This window comes from Cygnus olor, chromosome 4 (genome assembly GCF_009769625.2).
Source record: "Cygnus olor isolate bCygOlo1 chromosome 4, bCygOlo1.pri.v2, whole genome shotgun sequence".
NCBI classification, from domain to species: Eukaryota; Metazoa; Chordata; class Aves; order Anseriformes; family Anatidae; genus Cygnus; species Cygnus olor.
In genome coordinates, this window is record NC_049172.1 from 12,083,153 (window position 1) to 12,101,436 (window position 18,284).

At 42.5% G+C, this 18,284-nt stretch overlaps 1 protein-coding gene across 1 annotated transcript in view; it reads left to right on the forward strand.

Annotated features, from left to right (window-relative positions):
* Nucleotides 1-18,284, forward strand: part of TNKS (tankyrase) — a 123,323-nt gene that overhangs the window by 53,126 nt on the left and 51,913 nt on the right. Inside the window, exons 4-5 of the mRNA XM_040554823.1 lie at nucleotides 5,810-5,846; nucleotides 6,700-6,775. Coding sequence (XP_040410757.1) covers nucleotides 5,810-5,846; nucleotides 6,700-6,775 — 113 coding nt within the window. The remainder of the gene's footprint in view (nucleotides 1-5,809; nucleotides 5,847-6,699; nucleotides 6,776-18,284) is intronic.

Here is an 18,284-nt window from a genome sequence, read left to right on the forward strand (position 1 = left end):
TCCTATCTAGTTTTTCAGTTTGATTAAAAATATTTTCATCAATTTCTCACTGTTTTTTTTGGTGTAATGTTGGATAACGATGGCTTTATTTAACGTGTGACATTAATTTTTAGGGAGTTGTCCTCACTGTGGAAAACACACAGTAGCATGATAAAGGAAAAACTGCTTTGTCCAGGTTGTTTCAGCTCCAGTTGGTTTCTGTGTTAGCTGACGTGTTGGAGGGAAGGAACAGAGAGAGCTCACTTACCTTGTTCCTTAGTGTAGATGCATTGTAAAAAACACTGTCAGTTCATGCCACTCGGATAGCTTTTTCAGTTTGCAGTAATCAGGTGAAATTGCAGCACTTCTGGCAGAGAGTTAAAGCAGAGTCTCTAGTCTGCTTCAGGACTGATTTGTTATGTTAGTCTTTTCCAGAATTTGGGATTTGCCTTTCTCAAACGCGCATATATGACTGTGATATTTCGGACTCATCTGGTAAGTTTAAAATGTAAAGGTTTCTAGTGAATTAAAGCTGGAAGTAGATTATTCCTTGTAACTCTTCAGCATTGAAGTTGTTCATGCTGTATTGAGATCGTCAGTGTGACCCAGCTGTAATGACAGCACATGATCCTGTGGCACCAGTTGCCACATGGGTAAGTAGGAAGATGTGATCTCTAAGATGGGAAGCAGGATGAGCAGGTTGGTAGTAGAGGAGAGCTCGTGGAGTCTAGCTGCAAAAGGCTGCTTGTGCTTTCCCGGCTGCAACTGTTATCATTAAGCCAAAAAACACAAAAGAAATACCTGAGGAAATATCTAAGGAGCCCATAAAGCTTTCAGCCTGTCACTGTTGATACATGCCTGTCTTTTATTCTCCTGAAAACAATGGTCTTGTATATGTGTGTTTATGTCTCCAGCCCAGTGCTGCACTCTTCCATCTTCCTTCAGTTACTTTCAGCTGCTCCCGTTGGATTCAGAGGGGCTGCTGATCAGCGTGCTGTCTCCTGTCTTCCACTGAGATCCCAGCTGAGCTTCCAGCTGCCGATCTGCTTACCCACTAAGTAGAAACAGCCCCTGATGAGTGCCTGCCATGTGGAGCAGTGGTCACTGTAGCTTGCAGCAGTTAATTGGAGGTCTTGTAGATAACTGTTTTTTCCCTCAGGAGGGAACAGAGAGCTAGTTAGCTGCATGGTGGTAGCTGCATTTTGAAAGACTTATGTATTGGGTTAATGTGGCAAGGTTTTGGTAGTAGGGGGCTGTGGGGGTGGCCTCTGTGAGAAGAGTCCAGAAGCTGCCCCATGTTAGGTAAGGGCCGGTTTCAGACTGCTCCAAAGGGATCTGCTACCGGACAGGGCTGAGCCAATAAGCAACATTGTTCTGTGAGAGTGTATTAAAGAAAGGGGAAAAAACCTGCTGTGCAACAGCAGCTGAGAGAGAGAGGAGTGGGAACCAGCCCTGCAGCCCCCAAGGTGAGTGCAGCAGGAGGGCAGGAGGTGCTCCAGGTGCCGCAGCAGCAGTTCCCCTGCGGCCTGTGGAGATGCCCCTGTTGGAGCAGGCTGTCACCCTGCAGCCCATGGTGTACCACGGTGGAGCAGACTCCAGGCCAGACCTGTAGCCTGTGGAGAGGAGCCCATGCAGGGGCAGGTGATCTGTTGGGAGCTGCCGCCCGTGGGGAACCCACATTGGAGCAGTTTGCCCCTGGGGGATGGATGGACCCCGTGGTACGGAGCCATGTGGGAGCAGTTCTTGAAGAGCTGCTGCCTGTGGGCAGCCCCCGCGGGCTCAGTTGGGGAAGGACGGCATCCCATGGCAGGAGTGAGAGAGCAGTTGTTGTGGAGCTCAGCTGCCCAGCAGAGTAAAACCACCACAACTAACTGGCTGTGGTTACCAGCGGTGGCCTCCTGGTTCCGGCATCAACAGAGCAGTGGTTTGATCTGGAGCTAGGAGCAAGCTGAAGACTTAAAGGTTTAAAGGATGCTGAGCAAGCTGTAAGTAATGAGCTTGATCAGGTGCTGTGAACACCAGACAGTGAATATTTACCAGCTTTTGCGTGACAAGATTGTTGCCCAGAGAGGTTGTGGAGTCTCCTTCTCTGGAGATATTCAAAAGCCACCTGGATGCCATCCTGAGCAATGTGGTAATCCTGCTCGGCAGGGGGGTTGGACTAGATGATCTTCACCTTCCAACCTCAGCCATTCTGTGATTCTGTGAAGATGATGAGCAGCTGTCTGCTCCCCATTTTACACCCCTTCAGAGACTGACAGACCGACCATCTGTGGGCTACCCAGCGAGAGGAGGTGAACAGGACCAGCACTGCTCTTGTGGGCTGCCAGGCTAAGAAGCCACAGCCATTCTGGCTTCTCCCGTATTGAGAGGGAAGGCAGGCCAGGCAACGTATCGCCTGCACAGCATGGCTTATTGAGTACCTGCTTGGCAGGATATGTCTGCTCTTGTGGCAGCCTGTCCTTTGGGCTTACCATGAAACAACACATAAAGGAAACACTGATTTGTGCTGTGGTAGAAGGGACAGATAGCAAATAGGTGAGAATTGTTTGCATTGTATTTGTTGAACTGCGGTTTTGGTCTTGTATGGCAGGGTCTAAACATTAACTTTCACACCTCTGGCAGACAATATTTGTGCCATCCCAAATACTGCTGCCAAAAATCCTCTGTATTAACACTGTGATTGCAGGGATGTTTTTCTTTCAATTACTCTCTCAATCAAGTTAGCAATTACTAAGAGATTTGGAAGAGGAGTTCAGGCTGTTACCTGTGCTTTGTTCTGAAGATGCCCTTTTACAAATCTACAAATCCTAACCTGCACAAAGGAGCTCAGTAAGTGATGTTATTACTTTGGTTCAAGTCAAGCAGTTTGACATTCTTTGAGCAGAAGTACTGCTTGAGGATGATAGTCTGTATTCTTGTACTTCAGCTCCAAATCTGAAATTCATCTAAGCCATAACCATGCATGGTTTGTTTTCAAATGCTTTGAAAATGAATGTTTTATTAGGTGGCTGTAGCCAAATGCTGCAGGATGGCCTTTGATAGGCTTCATCGCTGTGACTTTAGCCGTGTTGGCAGAGCCCTCTGGTGGGAGCACAGCCTGTGCCAGGAGAAGCTGGTTTTGCAGGCAGAGCCACCCACTTCTCCCAAATGCCATTAACCAGCCTTCTCTCTGCTTGGTGGCATCCCACCAACTGTTTGCAAAGTGGCCAGGGGCTTCCCCTTCATCCAGTTCCTAGCCAGGAGCTTCAGAAGAGCAGAGCCCTGTGGAGGATACTTGGGCTTTTTTATCAAATTGGTGGTACGAGCGGAGGTATGAGTGTCTGTATAATTTTAAGTATTGCTTTGCAAAATGTTGACAGCTCTTAGAGAGTTACAAAGTTAGCCAATTACAAGATAATGTTTTCCTAATCCGTATCACAATGTAGGAGAGCTGTGATGGATTTCAACATTAGTTTGTATGAATTTCAATAGTATCTGTAAATACTTTTTTCTACCTCTAAGTAAAAGTGACTGATGTACTTAGGCATGCAATGGGACGTTTTGAAGCCAAGAACCACAGCCTTCCATTTCTTTCGGTCAGTAATGCTTTCAACAAGCAGGGTCTTTGAGGAAAGAGCTTTTGTGTAACACCTTTTTGAGCAGGAAGGAAAAATGGTATTATACTTGTCTAATACAGTAGTATTCAAAAGCCTGGTTAGAACTGCTAAATGCACTGCCAAACCAGAATCTGTAAACAGGTCTTTTAATCCGATTAGGTCCCTGAAGTGTTGATATAATATAGGCCAATAACACTCCTGCAGGAAATCCAGCTGTTTAAGATTGTTGCACAAGTAATGCAGTAGTAATAAAACATCTTTTTTTTTCCCTTAGTCACATGCTGGCCAGAGCTTTTCATTCAGCTTTGATTCAAAACACTCACAACTGTGCCCAGTATTTTATCTTCATTAAAATAAAGAAGAGGAACACACATGGGGGCTCGAACAGGCAGTTACCTGTGGTGGGAAGGAACCCCCCTGAGGAAGCTGGAGAGAAGCACTAAGACTAACACCTAACACATTTTTGTGTAATTTTACCCCTTTCATCATCCAGTTTTCACTAAGAAATACATACAAATTCTTCCCAAAGCTAACCTAATCATCACGGCCTGCATTTGCAGTGCCAGTTCCAGTTTTTCACCTTCGTGATCAAGTGATGTGCTCCATTGTTGGGGTTCAGCAATATGTAACCGCTCGATTAAAAGAGTCCTCACACAAGAAGCATGGCGTGGTGGAACTCCTTGCTGCGTGTTGTCGTGAATTCCCAACGCTGAATTTGTTTCAGAAAGCAATTAAATTTTATAATTCATCGGTATTGTTGGATGCAGATACTTTGTCTGAGAATTCCTCAGGGGCAGCCAGGCAGAGGGGATGGGAGGTGCGTCACTGGGTGTACGCACCGTTTTTCCTTACCCTTGGGTGAAGGCAGGATGCTGAACGAAACGGGGGTCCTTGAGGCCCTGAGGAGGGCTGGTTTTGTTGTGGGTTTTCTCTCCTGCTGATAACTGGAGCTGTGATGGGAGGAGTCCAAGGGGGTAAGACTGGAGCTGTGATGGGGGGAGTCCCAATGAAGGAAGACTCTGACCCTCCTCCTGCACCCTACAAAGCTTCTTGATTGAGGCATATTTTATCTGCAGGGCTTTCCTGTTTACCTGGAGTCTGGTGTGGGGTCTCCCATGGCCCGACTGCCTTCCATGCCTGTAACGCATGTAACAATGGATTCTTATTACAAATACACATAAGAGATAACACAAAGGGGTTTTTTTGGTCTTTCTTACAGGGGACAGCCTTATCTTCCTGTTGTTCTTATAGCAATATGATTAGCAGCTTTAATTCTCTGGCAGGTGTTAATATGGTATATTTTTCAAGCCCTCCATGTTTTGGCTACTAGGATAGCCTCTGCTCTATGATTTTATGAAGCTACTTTTTAAGTAGCTGTTTTTCTAAATTCCAAATTTAAATTCTTAAATTTAAATTTTTATTGTGTGCCATCATATTTCAGCTTGGTAGAATACTGTATTATTTCCACAGGTTTATTTCCACATGCTCTTTTTAAACTATTTATGTTTAATAAATCTTTTTAAGATATTTAATTCTTGTTGTGGGAGCAACAACCTACCTGAGCTGTCTGTTGTAACTCAAAATTTCACACGCAAATGTTGCTTTAGTATTGCTCGTGGTTATCTCTCGTCTCAGAGTCACGTAGCAATCTCTTGGAGAGTTCATCCTCTTTTGTCTGTGCCTTTTATTTCAAATGCATATTTTCTTGGGAAGTGGCAGCTGATATGATGTTTGTGATTTTTCTGAATAATCGTTGCTCTTCTGAAGAACTTGGTGAAGTTGAATATTACCATTCGAATAGGAGGTTCGGAGATGGGTAATTTGTACCTTTTAAAAAGCCGCACTGCCTTGCTTTTGTCTCAGAATTTATTATGCTTCCCAAGTATAATGTGACATACTGAATAGGGCAGGGGGTGGGGACATTGTCTTCAGCTGACACACTGTTATCAGCGGGACTGTGTTCCTGGACGTAAGATTTTGCAGTCATTGGTTGTCCGAAGAAAGCCTTTCCATTTGAGGATTGGACAAGAAGATGCGTCAGTTTGCTGCCCGTCTCCAAGGTACTGGTGATGCTGCCTCCACAAGCTGGCTAACGTCACAGCTCCATCACCCAGCGGGGTGTGGGCTTTTTTTCTCCTCTCCTCTGTTTTAATTCTGTATTTGCTTCCTACTGCATTTCTTAATCTGTCTTCCGCCAAATGCTAACAGCATGATATTTTGCAATCATTTAGGTGAATACAAGAAGGACGAACTCCTGGAAGCTGCTAGGTGAGTGCTGCTTACAATATAGAGCATATTTTGGGGGTAGAAGCAGGAAAGGAAAAGAGATTTTTGAAACAGCGATGTTTTGTCATTGCTTTCCCATGGAATGGTGCAAATAAGCCACCTCATTAGCAGAAATCTCTTTGGACTTTATAGTCTGCTACAAATGGAAAAGCCCGTTTATGTAATTGAAATCCCCCCCCCCCCCCATGGTGGTTAAAAGGTTAATACTGAGTTTTTGCTGTAAGCTGTTTAAATACTCTTTATCATTTTGTGACTGTTCTTTTTAGGGGCAAATTAAATAAAATTAGCCATTATCTTTTCTTCTGTTTTTTTACTGCTACCTTAGGATATATTTTGAAAATATGCTTTACCAGAACAGAACATATGGAAGCCTATACAAAAGGTGTAAAGTTCAGTCTTATATTCCCAAGATGCTTTCAGGCTTCCTTCTGACAGCACAAGACCATATTTATAGGCTGTTTACCCTTCTAAAAAAAATCAGGATATTGGTTTATAGTTATTTGGAATGTTATGGGTCGCATACAATGAAAATGTATTTAATTCAGAACAAGCAGTTCAGCAAATGGCTTTCAGAGGATCTGTAAAATTAGATGTAGGAAATATAGGATGAGATTAAGGAAATAAAATGAGTTGGTTTTTTTTTTGCATCATCTATTACAATACTATTTCCTATAATTACGCTTGGTCTTGAAATGTTCAGAAAATCCATTTGACATTCTCCCTGGCAAAGTAAAGATTTCAGTATATGATACTTTGATGTCCAGATCTTTAGCAAATATTTTGCAGAACACTGTCTTTTTCACCCTTTTCTTAATTCCCTCCTCTCCATTTACAGGAGTGGTAATGAAGAAAAACTAATGGCTTTATTGACACCTTTAAATGTGAACTGCCATGCAAGTGATGGGCGCAAGGTAAGTTAATAGCTGTTTTTTATTTCAGTTTTTTGAGAAACACCAATTTAACCGTATTGGGAAACATAGATGTATAAACCCAGACTGTGTAGGTGGGTGAACCCTAAGTGATGTCTTTTCACCATGAAATTAAATGCTGTTGTACTAGACAGTGGCAGCTGCGACAAACCAACAGACAGCAGACATGGATTTTAAGTGTGTCTTTTCTTTTAAATGTCAGACCCCAGCTTACACGTAAAGTGAAACCATAGGTTCTTTTGTAACAAAACCAAAATCTACGGTTGCAGATGAATAAAATAACTAAAAGAGGGAAGTTATTTGTATTTGAATATTGTCTGGGTGAGGCGATTCTTGTTCAGCTTAGCACCTAATGTGCTGGCACATAGACTGGCAGTGTGTTGATATGATTAACACCTTCTGCATTTTCTTAAATTTTACATTATTGTTTTGACTTTCTCTGTCAGGGACATTTAAATGAGTTAAATTAAGGATTAGGCTGAAACTGGAGGAGGGAAGAACACATGCAGTATGAAGTAGATCCTATGATTTATGATGTTTGAGACATCAATATGCTGGACTGTCTAGACTGGTAAATTTACAGACGTTTTTATTTATTTATTTACTTATTTATTTCTAAGTGTGCCAGAATGTTCCTAATTGGTGTCTGTTAAAAAGGTCTCTCATGCATAACAATACATCTCACTCTTGGAGAGAAATGGCAGTGTTTTCCTGTATAGCTTTTTATTTTCTGTGAAGGGTGTTGGAGCATTGTATAAACCTCTGCCCATTTTGGAGCTGGAATAGCACAGTGCCACTGATGAGTGGAACTGAAACCAGTTGATGCTGCCTTTCCATTGAAAGACATGTTGCAGATTGTAAGGATGTATTTGTGAAAATAGTCTGACTTTTAATATGAAATGTTTTATCAAGTGTGATACCTGTAATACCTAGTATGTGGAAGAAAACCTAGTCAGTTTTTAACTTGTTTATATTTATGGCTGATCAAAAGTTTCTGAATCTTCCAGGTTTTTAAAGCAATTAATTTTATCATGTGGGGGACAATCAAATGAATAAGGGCTTTATTTAGTGTATCTGTGTTGGAGCTGATGGAATACTTCCAGTATTTTAAGGTTAAACATATTGCCTATAGTTCTTAGCTTCCTTTTTCTTTTTAAAAGAATTTTCTGTTCAAATGAGAATACATTTGGTTATTAATAGTGCACTGTACTAGAATAATTAAGCACTGTGGTATACAGCAATGCATTACTGTGTAATTGAGCCCCTATAATTTCTGATCTAAGGCCAAAGGCAGAGTTGTGATTTCTGTTGATAGGGAGAGGAAGCAGGCCTTGCAGTTATGTCATCAAGAATAATTCACTCTAAAAAGAAAACGAAAGGCCTTAAAATTCTTATTAAGCTAGGGGAAATTATTTATGTATTATTGTGGCCTCTGAATCAGTTTTAAAATTTATGCCCAAAGCTCAGCAAGCATACTGCTGTTGAAGTTAATCAATGTAGGCACTTCAATAATCTTTGTGTTTGGTTGTGCCGGTGATTTTACCCACCTGGGTAGCCAAACTCCATCACAACCACTTTCTTGCTCCCCCTCCTCAAAAGAATAGGGGGAGAAGAAAGTATGCTGGGAAGAAGAAGAAGAAGAAGAAGAAAAAAAAAACCTCATAGGTTGAGGTAAGGATAATTTAATTAAAGGGAAAAGAAAGGGGGGTGGGGGGGGGGGGGTGGCGAAACCAGCAAAGACTGCACAGAAGCACAGAGGAAAGAAAATTCTCTACTTCCCATCAATAAGTGATGTTTGGCCATGTCCTAAGAAGCAGGGCCCTTTTCAGCCTACAGCTCGACATTCTTGTCAATGAAGGTCTGCTGATGTAGCTGCCTCCAATTGACCCTGATTTGCACTTGCTGAGAATATGTCCATTTTTGGAAGCTGTTTTTTGTATTCCTTGACGTGTTTCAATATTGTTATATTTTAAACTCACATAACATGATTCTGATAGAGACACAGCCCTCCATTCCAAATGTGATTGTTTTTCTTAGTTATTTTTTGCAGATCCCTTGATTTTCAAGTCTCAGACTTACCACAGACTTAGCACAGTGTCAGGGTGAGGAAGTGCAGCCTCCATGAAGTGATCTGAGCATCTCTGCATCATGTTTACTATGCAGTGTAGACATACGCAGGAACTCCTGTTTGTTTCTTTTGCTTTTGCGTTCCTCAGGCTTGCACATATCTGAGACATCCAACACTATTTTGCTAAGGGATCACTTTAGTTTTGTAGGTGAGAAAATTAAGTTGAGTCCCAGTAGTGATTTTTTTCTGTATAACAGAATGTAGCAGCATTTTTCATACTTGAGGGCTTGAATTTCTAGAAGTTGTCATCTAACACCCATTGTGCTAAAACTCCTGACAAAATAGCAGAACAGTCAGTATATTGTTGGTCGTGGTATTGTTTACTTTATTGCTGTACACTTTTTACTTATTTTTTTTTCCTGAGGGTCTCTTCTGTGGAATTTTTAAAATGACTCATGCATGCTAATATCTGGAGTTCCTGAATTTCCTAAACACCACATCTGCTCGGATAGCGTGCTTCGTAGAACAGATAAAAGGAGTGGAAAACCAGGACTGTAGCTTGCTGGTCTGAAACCAGCTTGGGTTAAAAGTAACAAAGACTTACTGCATTGTGTGTGCTTCTTGCAGCCTTTTTGAAATGTATTGATAGGCAGAGTGATTCCTGGTGGACAGGAGTCCATGCTGCTAAAACAGTTACAGCTGGTGCTGATAGCCATTGATCCATCTGTTAATTTAGCATAGAGGTCAATACTGAATCAGGAGCGGAATCCAATGTTTCTTCTTCCCCTCCAAGGGAAAGTTTGGATGGATTACATGAGCACTGTGGAGATGTTCACATTACTGAAGCTCTTCATCTGTTGTCTGAAGAGAGAATTCACTCTGTTGCTACTCTTGCAATTATTTTCTGTAGAGAAAAATGAAGGAGGAGTGTGTGCAAAAGAAAGAACAATTTTTATGTGTCAGCTAAAACATTACTGCATATCAAGGATCTATGTAACTTATGGAGTTTTGTTTTGATTGGATGACCAAGAAAAGTGACCAATAATATCTCAAAGAAGCAATTATTTAATTGAGCTAGGAAACTGATTTTGAGTAAGTATTGGCTTGTGTACATGGTGAATGAGGGCACAAATAATGCTGCCCTATTTTGAGCTATACAGTGCAGTGTATACAAACAGAAGTGTTATGCAAGGGTGAAACGTCAAAAGAAATGTTTGTTTTCTTTCAACCAGTCCAATTTGTTTGCTTTTTAAAAAACAATGCTTGAGCTAAATTACAATAGTTATTTTAACACCATTTAGTGTTGTTTTGAGTTTTTCAAGAGGAGAGTGGAAAAAAAATGTTAGGATGTGGTGTTATGTTTAACGTAAAATTTGCATTTTACATCACTTCTATTTAGAGTGTTTTGCAAAGTATTTGCTCTGTCAAAATGGAACTTGTTTAGACAAAATTCTCATGAGCACATGCATATTCCTGATGGGTCTGAAATTTTTCTATGTCCCTCCTCTGAGCTCTGCCAAACTTTGTTTGTGTGGTATATAGATGTAAAGAATTGTAGAAGACAAACTGCAGTATTGAACTTAATGGAAAATACCTCCAAGATCATCTGGTCCAACCATCACTCCACCACCAACGTCACCCACTAAACCATGTCCCTAAGCACCACGTCCAACCTTTCCTTAAACACCCCCAGGGACGGTGACTCCACCACCTCCCTGGACAACCCGTCCCAATGCCTGACTGCTCTTTCTGAGAAGAAATTTCTCCTCATTCCCAATCTGAGCCTCCCCTGGCACAACTTGAGGCCATTCCCTCTACTCCTATCACTGGTTACCTGTGAGAAGAAGCCGACCCCCTGCTCCCCACACCTTCCTGTCAGGTAGTTGCAGAGAGCAATGAAGTCTCCCCTGAGCCTCCTCTTCTCCAGACTAAACACCCCCAGCTCCCTCAGCCGCTCCTCACAGGACTTGCGCTCCAGGCCCTTCACCAGCTTCGTTGCCCTTCTCTGGACACGCTCCAGGGCCTCGATGTCCTTCTTGTAGTGAGGGGCCCAAAGCTGAACACAGTGCTCGAGGTGCGGCCTCACCAGAGCAGAGCACAGGGGGACGATCACCTCCCTGCTCCTGCTGGCTGCACTGTTCCTGATACAAGCCAGGATGCCGTTGGCCTTCTTGGCTACCTGGGCACACTGCTGGCTCATGTTCAAGCAAGCATCGATCAACACTCCCAGGTCCCTTTCCTCTTCACAGTCTTCCAGCCACTCTGCCCCAAGCCTATAGCGCTGTATGGGGTTGTTGTGCCCAAAGTGCAGGATCAGGCACTTAGCCATGTTGAACCTCATCCCATTGGCCTCTGCCCATTGATCCAACCTTGTGGTGAATTTTCCAGAAATGTTAAATATTGAACATTTTAAAACAACAGGCTCCTACCTGCTACTGGAAGCTGAAGCTATGTTTTTTTGCCATGCAAGCAGTATTTCTTATAAGTTACAACAGTCGCAGCATACCTGAACTCATAGTTAGTGCCAAGAGAAAGGCTTAAAATGAAATGTATCGTGGTTGTTATGTTGAGTTAAGCTATCTCTCAGCCTGCTCATTTCCTTTGGGAAGCTGTTGTGAACACTTGAAAGATGTCTCATGAAGAAATTGATATTGCATCCTTCTTTTTTTTTTTTTAAATACAGAACTGTCTAAGCTAGTAAAGGCACGCTGGTTTTAGCAATTCAGATTAGAAATTTTCTCTACAATGCAGACTTCTCACATCATTTCTTAACAGCTTTCCAACATGAACTGTATCCAGCTGACATGGTAGCTATTAGTAGTGGAAGGATAGATTTATTTATTTTAAGTTGGATTTTTGCTGGAATTTAATGCCCTGCTCCTGTTCTCCATTATGCATACTGAGGTCACACTGGTACTAAAATACTTGTGTGTCAGTCACTAAGGCTTGTTTTTACAAATACGTCTGCAATTTGAATGTGTTTTTCCTGTGCCTTGGTACATTTGTGTTTTCCTCTAAGTATACTGTTGTAAGGTCAAGTAGAAAGTTTGCATGTAGAGTTTGAGGAATAAGTGCTAATGTTCCTCTCCTAGGTTTGATGTTAGTTTGTTGTGATGGTGGTTGTGATTCATGATCAAGTAGGAGCTGTCCACATGCCCTAGACGTTCTGCTTGGTTATCCATCCTCCTCCACATGGATCTGAGTATGCAGCTCTGACTAATGTTGCTTCATTGTGTATTGCTTCCTTCAGAACATGCCTCTTCATAACCTTATGCATGCTCATATAAACTCTGCCATATTTTGTAATCGAAGATGAATAAAAACTTCTTCACGTAGGGGAACCCAACTCATCTGCTCAGGAGTTGCTCTAAAAACAGTCAGTCTTGCCCTTTTTCTGAAGGCTCATCTGTTTTACAATCAGAGCATATATCTGAGATTTTATGCTCTTTTGAGCACAGGACAAATATTTTCCTGTAAAATAGGATATGTCCTTCATATTTTAAAAGTATTATTTGCATTGATCTCTGCAGCTACTTTTCGTGTTTACATTCTGTATGAACCACTTGAAAAAAAGAGACTACCATGGTGTTACGTGCAAACAGCTTGTCTCACAAACTTGTTGGGCGTGAGGCAGAAATCATTACCAAAAAGCAGCACAGAATGTAATTCCCCCCCACCTACATTGTTTTTCTTCCTGCAGCTTCTCTCTCTGACCAATTCCTTTGAAACTAGAATCTTAGAAATTTCTACAAGTGAGTAAGGGAGCCTGTGAACAACGCACTGCTATTCTTCACCAGTGCGGGCCCATCCTGCACTGCTGATGAGTCAATGATCCCATGGGGAAAAAACATCTGCATATATTTAATAGAAATTGTTTTTAAAGTGTATGTGTCCCTACTTGTTTCAGTATATTCTTCTGGCTCCTAGTGCCCTTTTCACTCTTCATTTGGTTTTCAGTCCTTACAGCTCCCAATACTAGTCTCTCAGTACTTACTATTATGCCTACCCAATACTCTTTTTTTTTTTTTTTTTTTTTTACTATGCCTTTCCAGCCCAGATGTAGGTCCAGAATGTATGGTCCAGTACACCAGTAGCAGGCCTTTGCATGAATGCTTTTCTTGCATAGAAAACGCCTTTTGCGTATGTTTGAGGCTTTAGCCCATTCCATCATGTCATAAAGGATTTCAGGTTTTGTGTGCGCTGCCTTGTCCATGTTTATGGATAAAGGGTAACAGATGTAAAAAATCCAACTGTAAGAAAGTCTGCAATGCAGGGCTGTGCACCAGCAGCCTTGGTCTGAAGCAACCCCTGCTCAAGACCTTGTGCGTGTGCATTTTAGTGGAGAGGATTGAGCACAATGCCCCCTCAGATCCTGCTGTGGGACCTCTCTAATAAGGGCTAACTTTCTGTTGGATGGAGTAACAGGTTCCTTCTCTTGCCTCCTCTGCTTCCTGCTCTGTATGTACAGTCAGCTTGATCAGCATGTAAACAAAGGACTGATTAAAAAACAGAAAATGAATTATATGAAAACTAGGTGAGTTACATCTCCTCTTACCAGAGAGTCTCCAATCTGCTGTTGGTAAGTGGATTTGCCAACCCATGTTTCAGAGGGAAACCATGTTTCAGAGAGAAACATGTTTCCTGTCCTCAACCATTTTCAGGAAAAAATCTGCAGTTCAAAAGCAAATTGGTTTGCTTTCCGATTCTGAGTCAGTCAATCTATGTTTTCTCATGCTTTTACTTTGTAGTTATTAAGCCGAGAAACTTTAACAGCAGTTGAGATTCTCTTGTAATGAAGTTGTCTCTAGGAGCCTGGGGGGTTGAAGAAAAATGCCATGTATGTCAGAAATACTGACATGCTCCTATACCCTCTTTTATGTGTGATCCCAGCTTACTTAATCAGTCAAGTATGGTCAAAGTGGATAGCACAAGAATCCCTCCCCTAAATTTGTAAAAGTATAAATGACTTGGCTTCATTTCTATCCCTGGTGCTGCTTAATACCCTGCTTAGCCTAAGATGATATCTTCTGCATAAAATGTAAAATTGATCTATCTACTCTAAGTTTCTGTTACAAGATCTTAAATATTTTCTTAGTTATTTTAAATATTTCAGTGAGTATCCCTTCCTGTGTTCTTCAGATATTATTAAAAGTATAGTCCATCATGTCCAGGAAGAGAACTTCTGCACTTGAAAACTGGAAGGAGAATACTTACTCTGTAGTCATTTTCCCTGTATTGGTCTCTGTAAACCAGGAAATTTCATTTGTTAGGTCTTAATCAATGTGCTTTTCAGGAAACCTCCAAATTTATTAAGTGTGCTCTTTCTTATTCCTGAACTATTTCCCCTTGATGATTAGCTTCCCACAAGGGACAGCTTCTTGCTTTATGCTATTATTCACCTACTGTTTAGAGAAAACAAGTCAGATAGGCAGATTTGGAAAGAGCCGTTTAATATTTTATGTACCTTAACTAAATGCTTCAATCTGGATTTGGCTCTGTCTGCTCACAAGCATCCAGAAATTGAATAGCAATCATGTTTCTTCTATTATGATTTTGAGAGTTGAGTCCTTCCCTTCCAAGAGCTTGCTGAAGTTAATGTTTGAGTTGAAATTTGGAGGTTCGGTCTGTGGACTGTATGCATTTGATTTCTGTATGTGGATGACTATAGTAAATGCTGTAGGTGCCATTTCTATTCTTGGTGTTAGTTCCCTCTCAAAGTCCTTGCATTGTGATCTTGAGAGTTACTGAGAAGTAAATGATTCTGCTTTCTCATTGTTTTTCTCTTTTGAACCTGATATTAGAATATGTTGTCTTCCTCTGTTGTCAGACTTACTACTTACTTTTATCCTCGTTTCCCATCTCTGCACGTTACCAGGCACCTGTCCCAGGACCTGTCACCATCTTCCTTAAAACCATCAGTGAGGATTGTGTTAAAAACCTGTTGAGTGCCCACGTAGGCTGTATCACTTTGTTTATCTGCATGCAGATGCTTACTGACCACTTCAGAAAACTCCAAAGAGGTTTGTCAGGTGGAACTTCCATTAACAGTATTTGTGTTGACTCTTTTTATCATGTCTATCCATCTGTCCACTAATTCTAGCTGTTACTATATTTTTTGTGGTACAGGTGCCAATGTTACAGGCTGTAGTTCCCCCAAAAAATCTTTTAATGACTGGAATCATTTTTGCAACTTTATGTACCAAGACAATCTTAAGTGAAGGTTGTGTACCACTAGTAATTCACCCATTTAATTCTTCAGTGCTCTCTTGGGTGAATGCAATCCCATCCTAGCAATTTGTTGATTTTTTTTTTCATCATGGGTATTGTTACCTCTTTTATGCTTAATTCAGTTTCACAGAAATCCTTTTCCAAGCTTCACTATGCTCCCAAATACGCACTTGCTTACTCACCAGGGCTCTGGTGTGACAATTACCTATGTTTCTTCTAAGATGTATGCCATGCAGAGTTCCTTTAGTTCCTCCACAATAACTTGCCTGTAGGATCTCTCATTTCTTACCCTAGTATCATCTTGCCCCCACCAGACTGTCTGGAGGTTTTTGTGCTTCTGGTGGGTCGGAAGAAGGTTTTTTTCGAAGAAGAATTCAAACTAATGATAGTTTGAATTCCTTTCACTAGTTGTTGCTCAAATCATCTTTGCCTGCCTAATTGTATTTTTACCTATAATCTGCTGGATTTTGTGATCCTTCTGATTTTTCTTTAGCTTCTGAATTCAGCTTTTTGAATAGTGCCTTCTTAATTCTAGTAATCGCTTTTGAGTTGCTGTTTAATCACACTGGCTTCTTTCACTTTGTCAAGCACTTCCCAACAGAAGGTGCATTAGCACTGGTTCTAGCGTGGTTTCTGTTAGTAGTCTTCTTGCTCTTTGTAAAGACTTAATTCTCTTAGTTACGGCTTTTAGTTTCTATTTACCAAACTTCCTAATTTTTCATAGCTTCCCTTTCTGAAGGTTAGTGTGGTCATGCTCCATTATTTTTATCAATCCTTTCCCCTGTAGGTGAGTTGAATGTAAGTGTGTTATAGTCAGTGTTACATAGCAACTTCTCTTGCAGGTTTTTGACCCAGCTCCTGTTCGTTAACTGGTACCAGCTCAGTGGTTGCATTTACTCAGATGGCTGTCCTAGCCATCTGAGTGAAACAGCCATCTTGGTAAAACAATCACTGATAACCTCCAAACATTTCATCTCTGTTGCGTATTTATGTGTGATACTGGCCTGGTCTATAGAATCAGAATCTCCATCCTTTACTGGATGCGGGGGGAAACTTAGTTACAAAAGATGAGGAAAAGGCTGAGGTGCTCAATGCTTTCTTTGCCTTAGTCTTTAGTGGCAAGACCGGTTGTTCTCTGGATACCTGGTACCCTGAGCTGGTGGAAGGGGATGGGGAGCAGGATGTGGCCCTCACTATCCACGAGGAAATGGTTGGCGACCTGCTACGACACTTGGATGTACGCAAGTCAATGGGGCCGGATGGGATCCACCCGAGGGTACTGAGCGAACTGGCGGAGGAGCTGGCCAAGCCGCTTTCCATTATCTATCGGCAGTCCTGGCTATCAGGGGAGGTTCCAGTTGACTGGCGGCTAGCAAACGTGACGTCCATCTACAAGAAGGGCCGGAGGCTAGACCCGGGGAACTATAGGCCTGTTAGTTTGACCTCGGTGCCAGGGAAGCTCATGGAGCAGATTATCTTGAGTGTCATCACGCGGCACTTACAGGGCAAGCAGGCGATCAGGCCCAGTCAGCATGGGTTTATGAAAGGCAGGTCCTGCTTGACGAACCTGATCTCCTTCTATGACCAAGTGACGCGCTTGGTGGATGAGGGGAAGGCTGTGGATGTGGTCTACCTTGACTTCAGTAAGGCTTTTGACACCGTTTCCCACAACATTCTCCTCGAGAAACTGGCTGCTCGTGGCTTGGACTGGCGTACGCTTTGTTGGGTTAAAAACTGGCTGGATGGCCGGGCCCAAAGAGTTGTGGTGAATGGAGCCAAATCCAGTTGGAGGCTGGTTACTAGTGGAGTCCCCCAGGGCTCAGTGCTGGGGCCGGTCCTCTTTAATATCTTTATCGATGACCTGGATGAGGGGATCGAGTGCACCCTCAGTAAGTTTGCAGATGACACCAAGTTAGGTGCGTGTGTCGATCTGCCCGAGGGAAAGAAGGCTCTGCAGGAAGATCTGGATAGGCTGGACCGATGGGCTGAGGTCAACTGTATGAAGTTCAACAAGGCCAAGTGCCGGGTCCTGCACCTGGGGCGCAACAACCCCAAGCAGCGCTACAGGCTGGGAGATGAGTGGCTGGAAAGCTGCCTGGCGGAGAAGGACCTGGGAGTATTGGTTGATAGTCGGCTGAATATGAGCCAGCAGTGTGCTCAGGTGGCCAAGAAGGCCAACAGCATCCTGGCTTGCATAAGAAGCAGTGTGGCCAGCAGGTCTAAGGAGGTGATTGTCCCCCTGTACTCGGCTCTGGTGAGGCCACACCTCGAGTACCGTGTTCAGTTTTGGGCCCCTCGCTACAAGAAGGACATGGAGGTGCTCGAGAGAGTCCAGAGAAGGGCAACGAAGCTGGTGAGGGGTCTGGAGAACAAGTCTTATGAGGAGCGGCTGAGGGAACTGGGGTTGTTTAGCCTGGAGAAGAGGAGGCTCAGGGGAGACCTCATCGCTCTCTACGGGTACCTTAAAGGAGGCTGTAGCGAGGTGGGGGTTGGTCTATTCTCCCACGTGCCTGGTGACAGGACGAGGGGGAATGGGCTAAAGTTGCGCCAGGGGAGGTTTAGGTTGGATATTAGGAAGAACTTCTTTACCGAAAGGGTTGTTAGGCATTGGAATGGGCTGCCCAGGGAGGTGGTTGAGTCGCCATCCCTGGAGGTCTTTAAAAGACGTTTAGATGTAGCCCTTAGTGATATGGTTTAGTGGAGGACTTGTTAGTGTTAGGTCAGAGGTTGGACTAGATGATCTTGGAGGTCTCTTCCAACCTAGACGATTCTGTGATTCTGTGATTCTGTGATATGGCAGTAATTGAAGTTACCCAAAGCCCTTGTGTTGCCTGCTCTTGCTGCCTCACTGTTTTCTCTCAGCACATCAGTTACCAGTTGCTAATGTAACCCCATCACTGACTTCACAGGTTATATGGATTTAGAGTGGTGGGTTCAATGCTAAATGAAAAGAACTTCAAACACGTATGTGCAAGGAGAGATGTATTTACACAATGGTTTTAGAAATGGTTATGTAAGTTGATGAAGCAGGTAGGAGATGAACAATAAAAGGGAAGAAATATGCCAAAATAAGGCATTGTAATTTATGATGAATGTGTCAGTGATAGACAAGAAAATTGAGGTTATTTGGTTAGTCTCCTCTAATTAATGTAATACACTTCTGCTTATAAAAGATACTTCTTACAGATGGAATTC